The following is a 17435-nucleotide window of genomic DNA, read 5'->3' as shown; positions in this document are numbered from 1 at the left end:
AGCCACTAACAGGTGCTCAGCCAGATAATGGGCGGCTGGGCATGTTCTCCATGCAGGCTGTAATGCAGCCCACATAGAGAGCATATAAACTGAGCATGATGGTTTGAGGGGCCCGAGATGGCGGTCAAACCATCCTGCGCACTTGGAGTGGGCAAACCACTCCTGCCCTGCGAGCTGAGCAGCCCCGCCCCAGCTGAACAAGAATGTAAAATTAAAATGATAATAACAATCAGTTATAATTTTAGTTTTACCTTTTTGACTTCCTCAGTGGGGCAACGCTCCTCTGCCTTAGTGGAGAAGCTGCCACTGGACTCATGTTTTCAAACACATGCATTCTCAGGGTTCATAAATGTCGACCACACTGCTGCAAATATACCATACCCAATGCAGGAAAGTGAAGTATGGTAATACTACTGTGCAAAATTGTATTATGTTTTTGAGCTGACACTTTGCTGTATCATGTGTAGTAAACTAAAAACATGTCACGCTCTTAAGGTAAGAAGGATAGGAAATTATCATTAGTGGAAAGAGACAAGTGGTATGATTCATAGAAATTAAAGCAGTAGCATTGTCTGAAAAAAAGAACCCATTTGAAAATAAGTACCTCGTGCATTGTTTCTTTCATGAGTAAAACAATCTACAAAATAAAGCAAGCCAACAATGATGGCTACATTTAACACTTGTACATTTTATTGAATGTAATCAGCCATTGTACACATTGCAGCTATGTATCGTTAGTGTCGCATTTCAATTTGTTTAATTTATTTCAACTAACACATGCCCTCATAGATATAATCAATTAGTGTTATCACCATGGCAACAAGATGCTGACTCGCCAAATTAAAATTCACTTCTTCGCGGAGTATTCAAGCTCTTTTGATAATACGCCAAAGGAAAGAGTTCAAACTGAAAAGAAATATGTGAGTAACCACTTATGCTGTTACACAGACACCATCTGCACCGCAAACAACACAACAGATATGCTTTCCCTCAAGTCACTGTCAGCAGGCTGGCCAGCACTGACCTCTGCAATAGGCGGTCCATGTCCTGCGTTTGAAAATGGTCCCTCGTGACTAGGCCGCTGGATGACGAACACGCCTTTTTTCCAACGCCTTCTGCCAGCAACAATTCAGCCTAGAGACCTTCAGACTGGCGGCAAGGATGGGCAAAATCCAAGCTTTCTCTGCTGTAGCTCTCTTGGCAGGACAGTTGGACCTGGAAGTCCTATTGTTTGCTTTAAAAGCACTGAGTGAGTCATATTTGTTTTCTTCTAGGAGTAACAGGTCAGTTGAGTTTGGAAAAATATCTACCCTTGGAGGACTGGCTCTCTCCACTTCCTCCTGTTTCGTCTCCCATTATAAACTATTCATTTGTCAAATAAGCGTATTCAAAATGTATATAGTTTATATGATTTTTTATGTATATGTGCATATATATAAATATGTACGTTAAAGGCTACATTGTTACAACCACGTGTAGAATAAGGTAAAGAAGACAAAATATAGAGTTGCTTACACTCCATTCCATTGGGGATGCTATTCCAGATCTCAGAGAATTAAGTTTAGAAAGTGAACCAAAAACAATAAAAAAAAACCTAAGTGAAAGGAAAAAAGGCCCCTCCTCCACAAAAATAAAAGAAACAATAAAGACGTGACAGCGTGAAAACTGTTCGCTCAGTGCTCAGAAGGACAAGAAGCTTTCAACATGATTATTAAATGCTGTGTTTCCTCTAATGCGACATGCATGTACCAGAAAGAGGCAGTCCTGACAGACATGGTGAGTGTCTTGAATCATTTAGTCCAGCAGGCAGTCTTTTTAATCCCACCGGGTCATCTATGGTGCAGTGGTCGGTAGCATGTGACGCCAAAAACAAGACAAGGCGAGGCACAGAGGCGGTGATGGAAACAGGACATGACGTAAGTGATAGCTCTTTTGAGACCCTGCCACCTGTCCCTCCTACCTTGCGAAAGTTTAATTTACACATGTTCCACAGAGGCAGGTGCACGAAAGGTGGAATTAAAATTCTTTATATGGTGTTTACGTATCAGCACGAAACCTGTGGGTGATTCTTTCAAGTCTGAAAAGCACATGTGGCTAAAATCAATTTCTACCAGTCTTACTCCAAATTCATCAAAGTGACTCTCAGAGCCTTGAATCATAGAAGTTAGCAACTTTACATTGGAAGTCCAACTGATGTCGCAGGTCTGGCTGGCACTGCTCTGTACAACCTTGGCTGAAAGTGAACTGTGTCACAGTAGCATTCACTGATGCTTGTCTCTGTGTTAAGGACTGTTCTTCAGTTTCCACAGCCCTGCCTATCTCAAGGTGCAAAGGGTAGTCATAATAGGTAGGGCATCGGCAAATATTTACATTATGTCCAAGCATTTAAGCTATGTTGAATTTACAGGTGAAGATCCCTTGACAGAGATGCACTCATAGTCACTCGAAGAGGGCTGTGGGTGAAGTTGACTTGGTACATCGCAGTTTTGTGTAGCTGGTGCAAAGCATACGGACGACGTAAAGGTTGCTATGTTAACAAGTTCCCAGTACTTCACAAAGACAAAGGTTAGTGGATAAACCATCCCGAATAACGGATGCTATCTTTGGTCACAAATTAGCTTACAGGTAACAAAAACAAATGTTGTGTTTACTGCATACGCAAAACTTTGAAGATGGGCGTCTTCTGGTGACAATGTATTGTGATGATCTGTCCTCTTGAGAAGAAAATGGCTGTTGCATACTGTGTGGATATGTGAACTGTATCAGTTGCTCATTTGGCATCTTGCTCCTGGTCTTCTCTGCAGAAACGGCGTAGAAGTTGCTGGAGGTCACGCTGGAGATCGTCCTGCTGCAGCGCTTCGGGCACGTCCTCCAGCCGCTCCATGTGAACATGTTTCCCATGCCGGTCCTTCACCACAGTCCTCTTCTGGGTTCTGGCTTTACTCATCATCGTCCTATCGGAAGACAAGAAAGGAGAAAAATCATCAGCTCATCCATGATGGGAATACAATACCTCCACAAAGAGCAGAGGTACAGACACTTTCTTGTGACCTGCTAGGATCAATATTTCGATCAATTGACAACAAAAACACAGTAATTACAGCGCACAACACATAATGACGTGATGGAAACACACTAATTTGAAGATCAAAAAAGGACAAGTTGCACTCAACAGCACAATAAAAATCAAGTTTCATTTGTAGGAAGCATATCTCTGGTTTTCTGAGGAATGGCTGCTCAGGCATTTATATAGGCCTGGGCAAAGTTCACATAGTGCTACTACAGGGAACTCCGCAAAGTGACCAAAAATCTCTGCACGCTACATGGAGTTACTCAAGCGGCAGAGTGTGTTAAGTCGCGCAGTTCCTGCTGATTTTTAGCGCTGGGTGTTTTTCCCACGCTGGAAAATCAGCATGGATGGCACCATGCTTCTTTCTGCAGCACGAGATTTTCTACTCAAGTGGCAGCTTCATCAATGTGAACGGATGGTTTCTCAATGCGAGCGGTCGTTACCATCTGCATTTGCTTGCGTTGAGAAATCTTGCTGGGAGGTAGTTTGTTGGATTTTCCTTGCTCGCCTAATTAACATTGGTGAGTGCAAGAGAGGAATGAACTCCTCCCCGGTAAGCAGAGCAGAGTTTCTTGGAACTCCGCGTGCTCTGCAGAGCATGAAAAACTCCACAAACGAAGCAGAGTTCACAGCTCAGGCCCACATTTATACACTTTACATTGCAAAGTACAGGTGAAAGATAGACAAATAAATACTTATAAAGCATTTAAATGTGCTGGAACTTGAAAGTTTTTGCATCCTAATTAAAAAAAAAAAGTAAATCTCATAGGTAGAATTGAGGCCCAGATGTACTGTCCTCAATGCACTGTGGCAGTGAGTGAAAAATGTCAGCACTGCTTTGTACAAGCAATAGCAAAAGATACAGTGCCAGATTATCAAGAGTTGCCATACGATGATGTGATACTCTGTGCTAGGGCTAAAAAGAAAGCTTTGCGCCACTCAGCCGTGCGCCATAGCATAGTAATGACCGAGCAGTGATTAGAGTAGGATGTCTACTTGAGCTATACTCTCCAATGCAAATTCCTACATGAAAAAAAACGCAGAAAAGCATGCCATGTAAAATGTGTTCATATGCAAAACGCACCTATGTCAGATGAAAGTGCCATAGCAAAATACTGCTTAGAGCCTCGCATGTACCAGGTTTTACTTGGTGTTAGGTTCTGATGCAAATGCCGTCATGGCTCTCTTTTTGATCGGGCTTTGCATTGCAACCTTTACATGCCATGAAAGATGTTCAGTCCTTAACAATGCGAAACAAAGGGTCAAGTTTGACTTTAAGAAACTTTAGCGCTCAAAAGCTCCCCAATGCTACCTTTTGTGCTGCTTTTACCTTCTTTGTATCACTTGGTATAGGGTTGACCTGTGCCTCGGTGTTGTACCCCAAAACTACAGCATGTTCAATAACGTGTATACCAATACATTTATCCGTGAAGCTTGGTTTTTTCTTGAAAGAGCCAAGAATTGTTGGCTCTCACAGCCTAAATGAACAAACACACACAGCACTTTTTTAAGTATCATATATGCAGAAGTGCAGAGTGTAATAAGCTAATTATTGTCATTGTTGAGTGTGAGAAGGAGCCTTGTATCACGAGAGGAAAACTCTATAGTGGGTCATGATGCCCCTCCTCTTCATCCACAATGGTAATAATTAGCATATTATATTCTGTGTTTCTACATATGTGGTTTAGGCGAGTGCATGTTTTAATGTGAACTTATTTAACAAAAAGTTATTTATCCAAAACCAAGATGCAATGGGTTAAATTTGTAGAGTAAGAAACAATAAATGTTTTCAAAATGTACGAAATGTTCTTCACAGAAACTGCTGTCAAATTATAAATACAAATCTTAGGCCAATTGTAGTTATTTGTGCCTTGGAATACATTTGGTCGAAGATGTTAAGGGAAAATTAGATTATTGTTAAATATGCCTTGAATAAATTATTTTAGCAAAAGAAGATTATGAAAGCAGTTTAATGACATGCTGCCCTCTCCAGCACCAGAGGGAGGGCGACTTGATGAAGCTGAGGGAATGACTTTCACCATTCTCTTGCTCAACTCCTATGTGCGTGCACTGGAACCCGTTACCCTAACAAACACAGACCTCTACACGATGCTTCCTTCCACCTCCACTGTCTTAGGTTCTGCTCTCTGCAAATGTCCCATTTTCAAAGCAGTGGGGTGAGGGGCTAAAGCAGAGCTGATGCAGAGATGATGCTGGGCTGAGATGGGACACTCCACTCAGGCCTTTCATTTTTGAATTTCAGCTGAACCATATAGAATACGTGATCCAGTTTTGCTGTGGGCTATGATACATGCAAACCCCATGCTGAGGAGTACTTAAAGTCTCTGTATGACCTCATGGACACGTAAGCATGTACGAAGTGCCCCTGGATAAAGAGTGCAGAAAAAAAATCTTTTAAATAATTGGCTATAGTGAATTGTGCGAGAACTCAAGCAGAGTGAATGTAACGAGCACAACAGTCATCAGGTTGAACTTCTGGCAGATATAATCAACTATGATTGTTAATAAACGCTAATTGTTAAAAACTCAAAATCGCCTACAACCTTATCGCAAAATGATAATGCCCGAGGTCTGATAATCCATGTATTTAAAGTTTAGGCTCTCAATTCCGATATTATGAGCATTTACCTAGAGGTGGACAGTTGAGAAAGACAGTATTAAGGAAGACAGTAATAGCATATACACATGCAATCTGCGAGGTCTGGAGTCAATAAATTATTTTTTTTACTTCTTTGCACCAAAAGTACTCTTCCCGACTAAGCAATTCGGGGCCAAGTGCAGCAAGGAAACAATAACACTGTGTGATAGGGCAGATACTCGAGCTACATTCCTAATCATTGCAACTTATATTGCTTCACATGGTGGCTTTACAAGGATTAATTTAAGGTTTATGAGCTGCCTCCACCTAAATCAATATAATCTCGACTTCAATAACTCTTCCTGTCTTGAATTTTTAATGTGTTTTATTGTTCAGTTTTAATACCTGTGCTAAAAATGTTGTCATAACTGCATATTTATTAAGAAAGCTCACATACTGTATGGCTTTTAGCCGAAACAATGAGCATTTGATGGATTTGTTGATTGAGTGAGTGCGGTGTCTCTGCATTTTAGGCTGTTGTTGGGAAATTAGTTGGGCATTGAAGATGTGCCTGGGAACTTGTGACATTCATATTTCTCACTCAATGTTTGGAAAACCTGGTAGTGGAGCACTTACAAAAGGTTGCACGTGGGATAGTAAATGTTTGCTGCAAACATTAGCAAAGATAGAAAGTAGTGTTTTGTTGCCCGGTGTATGTTGTGACCATGTCCATGAGGTGTTCTGTGAAGATGAGGTTGTCACCAGGTGGATGATAGATGATGTGTAACAAGCATACTGGTTTGCCATTGCTGTTGAGGTATATGTATTCGCAAGAGGAGAGTACAGGGGATATTCCTCTGTTTACGGTGATGTTGCTCCGGTGTATACATGAAATTCCTCCCCCTGTCTTACCACTCCCGTCCAGTCTGATGATGTCGTAGTTAGGAGGTACTAGGATGCCAATGAGAGGCGAGGAGGATTCTGTTGGACAGGTTTCAATTAGAATTATCAGGTCATGGATCGGTAGAGATAATGAGGTAAGCCATGTCAGCTGTGTGTTTAGAGGCCGATCCACAATTCAGGAGTGTGCATTTAAGCCAGGGTGTGGTGAGGGAAGTGGTGTGTTCCTGCACGATTGGGGCTCCTCTAAGATTATTGTCGACAATTGCTCTATTTTTATGGGTGGAGGACCTGTGAGGGTTGGGGGGGGTAGTAGGGTGGGGCATGTGTGTGAGAGATACGGGGATAGTGAGGGAGGGTTCATAGGAGTGTAGAAGAGAGCGAAGATCGTTCTCCGAAAATTTCACAAATTTTAGGTTTTTTATTACATTGTTTCAAAAATTGTATTCTTTTTTCTCATTTCACACATAAATTTGATAGAAGCAAACCTAAACATATCATCTGGTATTGACAAAGACAGAAATAATTCGCTCATTCTAATAGACACATATACAGAGAGATTTCATATATTTTAACACAGAAGGCATGTCACATAATCTTAAGAAGGACTATTGATACGCATCCTCTTTTAGTCTCTTCTCCATATGATACATTATCCAATTATTTTTACGCATTGTTTCGGTGGTTGAACTTATATATTCCGCCTTCCTAAGGATGAAGTTGTAATTCTTTCCTTCAACCTCATGTTTATAACATATTAAATCAAAGCAAGGGAATACATGCAAAAGACTAGAAGGATGTAAATATAAAACATTAATTACACAATGAGAATTAGTCACAGCAACAAATATAGTCACTTCACCCCAATCATGTTCACTGCAAGTTAGCAAAATGGACAGCAAACCACAGAAAGTTCTTTTTACCTGTCCTTCTTCATTGTTTTACACTTCACTCGTAACTAACTATTTTATATTATGCCAAGATTCCCACATCAGCATATGTGAATTACCACATGCTATATCACTTATATTCGGCATATCAAACAAATAAAAAATATAGTAAAGTAGACATATATCGCCAGCTCATAGTAGACTTTTCACACATGCACCATGCTTTGATTTCTTTTTTTAAGTGTCTCAGTCATTTTGGTGACTGAAAATAAGCAGGTACAAGACAGAGACATTGGTGATGGGTATACATTCCTGCTGTTGGTCAGTCACTGGCTAATCTTACCAAATGGGGCCAACCCCAACGCCACCTGATGTGGCTAGGAAATACAGTGTTATTTTTTAAACACCCAGCTGCAAAAGGTGTGTGTCAGAGGACTCCTGAAACCTATACCTTTTAGTTAGATGATACCCATTATGTACCCTACCATGCATTCCACAGCGTTGGTATATCAGTAGGACTACTGCAACTCATTCTATTTAGTGCTCTTGGGCAGGAACATTAACACATTTTAAAGACTTCAAACTTTATCAGTCAGGCTTGTGTGCTGCCTCATTTAAGCACCATATCAATTAAAGTAATTCACTACTGTGTATTGTTTTTATACTTGAAGGAGCCTGAATTCTTTTCAAATGTAGCAACCTCCTATGTTGCAAGGAGGACCGTCAGATCATAACCTACCTAATTCCTTACTTTTGCAATGTAGATATGGCAGCAGTTATTTTTGATTTCAAAGCCCCCCAGAATGGAATGCCTTTCACTTGGGCCACTGTAAATGTTAAAATTTTGAATAGCACCCCCAATAACTTGAAAGCTTTTCTGTTCGGCATAGTTCCCTCACTGACACTATTGTATTTAGTGCTCTCAGCATCAAGATGCCTGTGGGAAAACTAAATACCAGAAAATAAAATACTTGAAAATAAAATAAACATACATGAAACTCGAAGGCCAGATTGATTTGTTTCCCAGAACAGTGCTAGCCCTTTAGACCCATATATGTCAAGACCACTCCTAGGGGTGATGTGGGTGAAGTGGAAGAAGCCTATTGGCATCATCAAACACAGTTGTCTCCCACATTTGACTCACACATCCTGGGTATATCAGTTCAGTGGATGGGCACACACACACAATGCCTTCATATGTCTACTGCAACTCCACTCCCAGCCTGGTCAACCCCCTACTGCTGGCGCCACTACTTAATATGAACCAACAGGAAGTACGTTTGGACATTTGTAGAAATATATTGTTCCCCCACTTATATGCAATTTCGTTTTGTCAATCCACAATTTCCGTTTATCCCTACAGTACATGGCCTTTATCTGTCTAGATCATATCTATCTCATTCCCAGGGAAGTCCCAAGACCTGTTTTGACAGATATTTGCAAAGCTATGAACAACGACCCAGTACATCCATATACTTGAGGAACAGTTTGGGCTCTTAAAAAAATATGACTTTACAGATGGCACAATACCTTGTTCAGTGACTCTATGATTCTGATCTGGTTTAGTGAACTATTTAATACCGAAGTCCTGGAGATCCTGATCACTGAAAGGGAATCCCTTGTTTGTCCTGGATAATATTTAGTAATTTGCCTCGATATTATGAATTGAAACACATTACCTATCAATCGACACTACTCAAATCTAGATCAGTTGATGACAGTGTATAACAGAATCATGGCTATAATTTTAAACTCCTTTTTTTGTTGATGGGAGCCTTGACACAACAATTAAGGGTAAAGACAAATCTCTGAACCGTCTTCTCGATATATCTGGACTCTTTCTTTTGGATGGAAGGCAGACGCCTCGCCAGCACATTTCTCACAAAGATTAATAAGCGGCATATAGTGGTGTGTGCTAACTGAGTGACGGTGAGCCCCACCTTGCCCTATATGTTAGGTTTGATTCTAATCACTTAAAATTTATTTTGTTCCCTTAGCTAGATAGAACAAAAGTAACCAGTCTTGAAAACCATCAAGACTGTTCTCTAATTTCCTAAACAGGATTTTTCTTAGCCAAGAGTACTAGTATAATTGGGAGTGAATGCTGCATCTGGGCATCTACCTACAATTGTCACCTGACTAAGGAGACTGCTGCTGCAGCACTTACAGTGTAATTCTGTATCTATCCAGGATGGGCTCACCGGGCTATCATACACTATTATAACTTGCAGTCCTTGGTTTTACTAATCAGAATGCTCACAGTGAGGGTAAAGGCCTTGTTGGAAATGGCTCTTTCCAAGGTGCTTTCTCTCATTTTTTTTGCTTTTTTCCCTCCTGGTTTTCCACTGATCTATGTGCTAGCCATAGGACTTTGACACTTCTATTCAGTGCCAAAGCACTGTGCTTGTCATATACATACTGGTGATTGGTGTATGCATGATTGGCTAGGGGTAAGATATTTACCTAGGGCATGTAACTCAAATGCTCCTCGAAGGGCCTGCAGCATTGGTTGTGCCACCATCGGATGTAGCCGCTAAAACGTGCCACAGCTTTACCCTGAAAGGTCCTGTGTGTGCAGGTAACTGTTACTCAGCTTGGTACTTAAAAGGTTACTTGCCAAGGTTCTGCAAGTCTCTCTCTACATCGGAGTACTCCATGGGAGCAGGGTGCAGTGTCGGGAAGAGGTGGGGAATGGGTGGCGGTGCGCTACATGCCCTGGATGGTGTGTTCAGTATGCCTGTTCTCGCATTGATTAACATATGGGACCAGTGGAAAGTCTATTGAGCAGTATTTTCTACTCGCAGAAGAGTAGCAGTATAGAGATTGATATTGATGAGTTAGTAATGGCAAATCCTCTCCAGTCGTGCGAGTGGATTTGCCATTACTAATGTGGAAATGCCACTTTGGGAAAGTGGGCATTTCTGTGCTTGTGTGCCTGTCAGCCTGTCTCATATCCACATCTGGGTGCTGGGGGAACAGCTGCATCAGTGCATTTATGACAGAACGCTATAAACTAGGGGCTCAAGGGACACTGCAGACCTCTGAGGGGCCTTCCTGGGATGGATACAAGGAGGTGGAGTTGACACTGAATTCTAAGGAAGAGGGCCTTGACCCCACTAAAGATATTGATCAAGCCTACCATGGTAGAATGGCAGACAGGACAACATTTAGAGAGGGCCTGTGCATTTCAAAGGTGGCCTTTTGAACTGATCTCATCTTCAAAGGCCATTGTGGGTATAACTACTGGGGCTCTGCCCTCAGGAGTTAGAGATGCTTTTGGAATTGGAGCCATACTACGCTGGTTTGTTACTGGGACATGAACAAGAGGAACTATTGAGGCAGGAGGGACTGCAACTTGATTATCCATAGACCTGTGGTGGTCTGGGGCTTGTCGTACTCCCAAGAAGAGGACTATACCTTGGTGGATTCTGCCTGGATGTTGCTGGCCTGCAGCTAATTGCCTACTGTCATGGCCGGGTCCCTAAGCACGTTCCACGGGTCAGTTGGCTGGCCTCCTGTGCACGAGACCCCAGGCACAGAAAGGATCCCCTCATTTCCACAAGGTCATAAGGACTGGGTAAGGTGCAGCAAAAACAGGTGGAAGGGTTTGTTGGTTGGGACACGGACCGTCCTGACGTATGCAGTAATCATACATACAGAGGAGTATGCTTGTAAAGATCAGTGGGCCACCTGGGTTGCTGGAATGTGAGGAGTTCGAGGAGTTCTGGGGATGATTGCTGAGTCCGAGGGATCCGGGCTTGCAACCGGAATCCTGTGTTAGCTCGCACTCTGTAGCATGTGGTGTCCAATGGGTGTTGGGGGATGTTTGCTGAGTCCGAGGAACCTGAGCAGGAAGCCTAGACTGTCTCTGACCTCCAGATGTACGAGTTACTTACCTTCGGTAAAGATGTATCTGGTAGAGACGATTCTAGCCGCAGATTCCTTAACGTGGAATTATCCCCAGGCGCGAGACTGACCCGGCAACTTTTTGCCCAGCAACCCTGCGCGCCTGGGGGATGGCATCACGAAACTCTGCCCAGGCGTTGTCCGCGTACGTGACGTCAGCGAGGTCACATAAGTCCCACCTCGGCGCGCCTACGTCAATTTTCTTCGGAGAACTTTTCCGAGCCACAACGCAGAGCCATCAGACCAAAACTGTGAGAGTATAGGAACAGAGTGCGAAAGAGTAGAAAAATTGGAAAAAGGAATGGTCAGGAACCACACCATAAAGAGCAGCGTCAAGCACTGCAGCACCCAAAGGCAGGGAAAAGAATAAAGACAGAGCCCAGCCCTGAGCTGCAACCCTGCCATTATGGGAAGGCCCCCCCGCCCCCTAGAGACAAAGAACATATGTAAAATATCATGATATGATGTAGCAGGACTACCACCACTACCAAAAACAATGAAGGGTAACCAGTCTGAGACAAACAAGGAACGACAAAACTCCAACCCAGCCCCCTCACAGAATGAGACAACCCCCATAAGAAACAAAGGGCAGAGGCACAGCCAAAAGACCCAAACCTCGAGGAAAGCATAGGGCCCAGAACCCTAGTAAGAAAGGGAAGAGGGGGGGTAGGCCCCAACCTGGAGCAACCAGAGCATAAGGGCACAGAAGTGCCTATAAACCTATCCTCCCATATGCAATAAGGGGAGGAAAAGGAACAAATAAACAGGACAAACATCCTGTCAGAAAGAGGGAAAGAATGTTATCATAGAAGACATAGACTCCCACAGGGAGGTGAGTGCAGACGACCAAGCCAAAAGTCCTCGCAGAACGGGGAAGAAGGGCGAGCCATGAAGGAATCTGCGGTTAGAATCGTCTCTACCAAATACATTGTTACCGAAGGTAAGTAACTCGTACATCTGATAGAGACTACTAGCCGCAGATTCCTTAACGTAGAATAGATACCCTAGCCATAACCAGAGGGGAGGAGGGTCAGCAAGAGGACCCCACCGCCTGTACAGAACAGATAGCCCCACAGGGGAAGGTTCAAATGGACAGTGTGAAGAGCCCTGTCCCACTAGGCAAGGGGAAACCCTACACTTAGAGTAGCGCCGACCCCGGAGGATATACAGGAAGACAAGAAAAGAGGCAGCACGTCCTCACTCCACAGAGGTAACAAGGGCAAGGCGAAAAGAGGCCAAAGTACCCCACGCCCATGCAAGACAACAGAGCCTCCACCCAAGGTCAAGACAATGAAGAGGAGCACCAAGGGAGAAGAGCAACCTAAAGACTCCAATGAAAAGAGGAAGAGCAAAGGCAGGCCCCCCACCGGGCACACACCCTAAGAAGAGGGCACCCGAGCCCATCACAGCCAGAAGGCAATAGACCAGACAGAACGGCGCCGCCAGCAATAAGCAGGCGGAAGCAGACAGGGGAGCCCGAGGTTAACCAGGATGAACCATCCAACGCTCCGCAGGGACCGACTGCGCCCAAAAGGCACAAAAACCATCTCATCCCCAGGGAGGAGAGGCAGAACTGAATGCAGGGCCTTCTGGGAGAAGTGGACAAAGCAAGGATGACTGTCCCACTAAAGCGCCAAGAAGGCACGATGGTGCAGAAGACAGTAGGTCGCACCGGCAAACACAGCCAGAACGCCAAGAATACCACGGAACGATGTACTCAGGGCAAGCCAGACGCCAGCCGAAGACAGAGAGCAAGAAGGCGAAGAAGGGACCGAACACGCTCCAGGGAGAAGTCCGCACACGGCCCAAAAAGAAGCGGAACCAGCCAGAGCCATGACGCCAGGCCGCAAACAGCAGGCCAGACCAGGCAAACAGCGCAGCGACCCCGGAGATGGCCACCCCGGGGCGCAACTCAAGCCATTCCAAGCTATCAGCAAGAGGATTGCATCTTCAACCTACCGCAACGCCATGGAGAGCAGCGGCCTAAAGGCGACCACAGCTCCCCAGCACATGACAGAGCTGTCTAACAGCTACCACTACCCCACATAAGGCATGTTACGTCCCAAGACATGGGAACCTCTTCGGAAAAAACATCCACAGCAGAGGACAACAGAAAAGACCTACGGAAATACCCGCAGAAGGCTTGTCAAGCAGCCAAAAAGAAAAAACAGAGGGCCTAGTCTCAGGCCTTGCATGGTGTAGAAACCCAAAGCAAAAACATATAGTCAAGAAGGGACGGCCAGCAGCCAACAGAACCACAGTCCCTACTAGGAGGACTCGAATGCGCATGAAGCACACTGATCACACAACTGGGGCGACCCGCCCCAACGGAGGAACACCTCCCAAAACACCAGAGCAACTTACAGGTCACTGAACGGAAGAACACCTTCCAAACCAGATCAACTCACAGGTCACTGAGGGGGAGGAGGAGGAGGAGGCCGCCGAACCACTGCCAAGAACCTCTGAATGGACAAGTCCGCAGGGGCGTTGAACAAAAGAGCGCCATCGAAAGGAAGGTCTACCAGCTGTTCCCGAGCGTTCTCCGGGAACACACTGTCCTGAAGCCAGGCATGGCGACGAAGTGCCGCACGAGAAGCCATGACACTACCAAGCACCTCCGAGATGTCCAGATCGGAGCGAAGAATAATCCCTGCCTGCTCCCGGCCATCCAACACATGGTGCTTCAAGTCAACATAGGCACCGTCTTGAGAAGCGGCAAACATAAGGGACTCCGTCGAGTCCCACAAGCAAGAAGTGGCCCTAGCCAAAACGCACAGCGTGCTAAGGGCCCGCAGAGCCGCACTGGTTGAGGCGAATATATTGCGCCCCAAGGATTCCAGCCAGCGGGTCTCCAGTGACAGGGGGACAACAGCGGCGGAAAAGAGGGAAAGGCATTCTGCAAAACAGGGCCTTTGGTAGATGGGTGGAGGTAAAGACACACCGGATCAAGTGGCGCCGGTTGGTGGCAGTGCAGAAGGTGTTGGGCGGGACGGCCCCAAGTCCCCAAAAGAGGAAAATAGAGCGAACCCTCGAAGGGGAGCAGCAGCTCCCTGCCACCAGAGCCTCGATGGAGAACCTCCAGAAGATGATCCGCGGGGAAATTGGCAGCTGGATCACCCATGCGTAAAATTCCCACTGCCGTGGAAACAGCATGAGCGGAAGCCGCACCCGCCTCCGTGGGGCCCCGCGGTGGGGAAAGCAGCTCCTCAGTAACCGACGGCTGAAAGCTGAGGGGACCGTCCCCCAAGCCAACCGGAGGAAGGAAGGGCCAGGTCTGGATAGGAGGATGAGGGATCGAGGAGTGGGGGACATGCGGCGCCTCCGGCAAAGACCGCGGCGACTGCGAGGAGCCGTCTTTAGACGACGTCTGGGAAAAAGCCACAACGCGTCTGCCTGTCTCCAGTGAGGATGACACCATCAAGCGTTGAACCTCTGGAGAGGAGGGGTCAGAGCACGAGTCAACGACCCCGACGTCGGCCTGGCGCTGTAGAGTCCTCAATCTGAGGCAGGACATCGTCGTCCGACGCCATGGGAGACGCCGGAACGACCTACACCACAGCGCTCGGCTCATCAGACCGGAGCCGGGAAGGCATCGACCCGACCTCCGATGAGGCATCCGCCTGTCTGGAGGTGTGAGAGGGACCCGGGCAGGGAAGAGGGGTCCTCCACTAACCTCGGCCCGTGACCGGACGAGAAGGGCCCTCCGTCAGCCCCTGCGGCGCTGCCTAGGCCAGCAGTCACCGGTGCCAAAGCGGCATCACCTTGGCCTCGACAAGGCACCACCTGCCTCAAGGACCGAGTGGGACTCGGGGGCACGACCCGAGTCCCAGCGACCTCCCACAACACCACAAGGGACTCCCGCTGGAGTTTGTAGCAAAGCAGCGGCGCCGTGGTCCAAAGGAGGGACCCCCGAAGGACCGCACCCCGACGGCACCACATCCTCCGAGCCTGGATCCGAACCAGTCAGGCCGGAGCTGCTGGCGATGCTGTGGAGGGCCCCGCACACTGCAAGGGATCCGCTGACTTCCCAGGTGGAGAAGGAGGAGGAGGAGAAGCCAGCGAGGCCTGCAAAGCCACTGCATATGTTTCCATCTGGGCTCTAGTCGCCCCCACACTGGGAAATGGCAGATAGGGGGATGACACTCGGGCTGCACCACCCGCGGAGAGCCCACGCCCCCAACAGGCATGGGAACCAGCCCTTGGGGACAAACTACAAAACTTACCGACAGGTGAGCAACGCTCTTGCGACCTTGCAGACAAAGACGGAGGCTGCAGTTCCGAAAACCCTCCGCAGGGTCTAAGTGTGGCGATGATGCCGACCTGGACATGCGAGCTGAGAGAAGTTTCATCCGGCGCTCCCGCCGGTACTTTGGTTTTATCTGCTGGCACGCCTCACAATCAGTGGAGTTGTGTTGCTCCCCCAAACGATACATGCAGATGGGGTGAGGATCCGTAGCCGACATCTGGCGCGCACAAGACGAGAACGTCTTAAAGCCAGAAGGAAAAAACTGACGTAGGCGCGCCAGGGTGGGATTTATGTGACCTCGCTGACATCACGTACGCGGATGCCATCCCCCCGGCGCGCAGGGATGCTGGGCAAAAAGTTTCTGGGTCCAGTCTTGTGTCTGGGGATAATTATATTAAGGATATCTGCGGCTAGTGGTCTCTATCAGATTGGGAGGACGATAGTGTCTGGCATCGCCGCCTCCATCCTCGGTCACTGGTTCCCTTTCCCCGGACCCATGCCACAAGGTCTGCGGTTGTTGAATATTTTGTGACTGGACCAGGGGGGTCTCGTGTCTTGTGTGCACCCACAGCTGGCTGCTTGGAGCAACTGCAGCTCGCAACTCCCAACTCCACATGAGGGGAAACATTTGGAAGTGCTGCAGCTTCAAGTGTCACAGTCTTTTGCCTATGGGGGATAGTAATCTTGCACTCATGAAGGGGCCGCTGGAGGCCTGATCATAGAAGGAGGAAACCAAGTAACTGTTTCCTTCTGCTTTAGGGGTCCCGGCAATCTCATCAAAGTGTCGCCTGCGGGTGTAACTTGTATCATTAGCTGGTGTAGTGTGAGGGACTGGATCACAAGGCGCAGTCAAAACCTTTGATTTTTTTACTATTACAACTGTACGGGTTGAATGTCTGACATAATATCGACAGACAGAATATCGAAATACAAAAATATCGACATCAAAAATATCGGAATCATATCTTCATAAAGGTAAGTACAAAAATATCGAAAAAATAATATCGTAGTACAAAAATATCGGAATTAAAAATATCGTTTTTTTAAATGTATTAATAATAATGTAAAAATAATTTTAAAATACATATAATTTTACAAATATTAAATAAAAATATTAAAACAAAATTAAAACTAATACATATACATTTAAAATAAATAAAACACTTAATAATTTAATGTAATTTTATTTTTTTTAATGTTATTTAATTGATTTAATGTAATTGTTTTTTGTTTTTACCCTGTACGCCTGTACCCCAAAAACCCAAAACTGACCCTGAACCCTAAAAATATCCCTGTACCCCAAAAACCCAAAACTGACCCTGAACCCTAAAAATACCCCTTTACCCAAAAACTGAAAACTGACCCTGAACCCTAAAAATACCCCTTTACCCAAAAACTGAAAACTGACCCTGAACCCTAAAAATACCCCTTTACCCAAGAACTGAAAACTGACCCTTATCCCTAAAAATACCCCTTTACCCAAAAACTGAAAACTGACCCTGAACCCTAAAAATACCCCTTTACCCAAAAACTGAAAACTGACCAGGAACCCTAAAAATACCCCTTTACCCAAGAACTGAAAACTGACCCTGAAACCTAAACATACCCCTTTACCCAAGAACTGAAAACTGACCCTTATCCCTAAAAATACCCCTTTACCCAAAAACTGAAAACTGACCCTGAACCCTAAAAATACCCCTTTACCCAAAAACTGAAAACTGACCCTGAACCCTAAAAATACCCCTTTACCCAAGAACTGAAAACTGACCCTGAACCCTAAAAATATCCGTTTACCCAAGAACTGAAAACTGACCCTGAACCCTA

The 17435-nt window shown here is 45.7% G+C and overlaps 1 protein-coding gene across 1 annotated transcript in view; it reads right to left on the bottom strand.

Annotated features, from left to right (window-relative positions):
- Positions 1-668: 668 nt before the first annotated feature.
- ANK2 (ankyrin 2) overlaps positions 669-17435 on the bottom strand; it is an 874236-nt gene continuing 857469 nt past the window's right edge. The window contains exon 50 of the mRNA XM_086962136.1: positions 669-2954. Within this exon, the coding sequence (XP_086818262.1) occupies positions 2771-2954 (184 nt within the window). The 3' untranslated portion in view covers positions 669-2770. The remainder of the gene's footprint in view (positions 2955-17435) is intronic.

The sequence above is a fragment of the Lissotriton vulgaris genome, chromosome 3_1 (genome assembly GCF_964263255.1).
Source record: "Lissotriton vulgaris chromosome 3_1, aLisVul1.2, whole genome shotgun sequence".
In the NCBI taxonomy this organism is placed as follows: Eukaryota; Metazoa; Chordata; class Amphibia; order Caudata; family Salamandridae; genus Lissotriton; species Lissotriton vulgaris.
The sequence above is the reverse complement of the archived record's forward strand: the minus strand, read 5'-3'. Positions and strand labels throughout refer to the sequence as shown.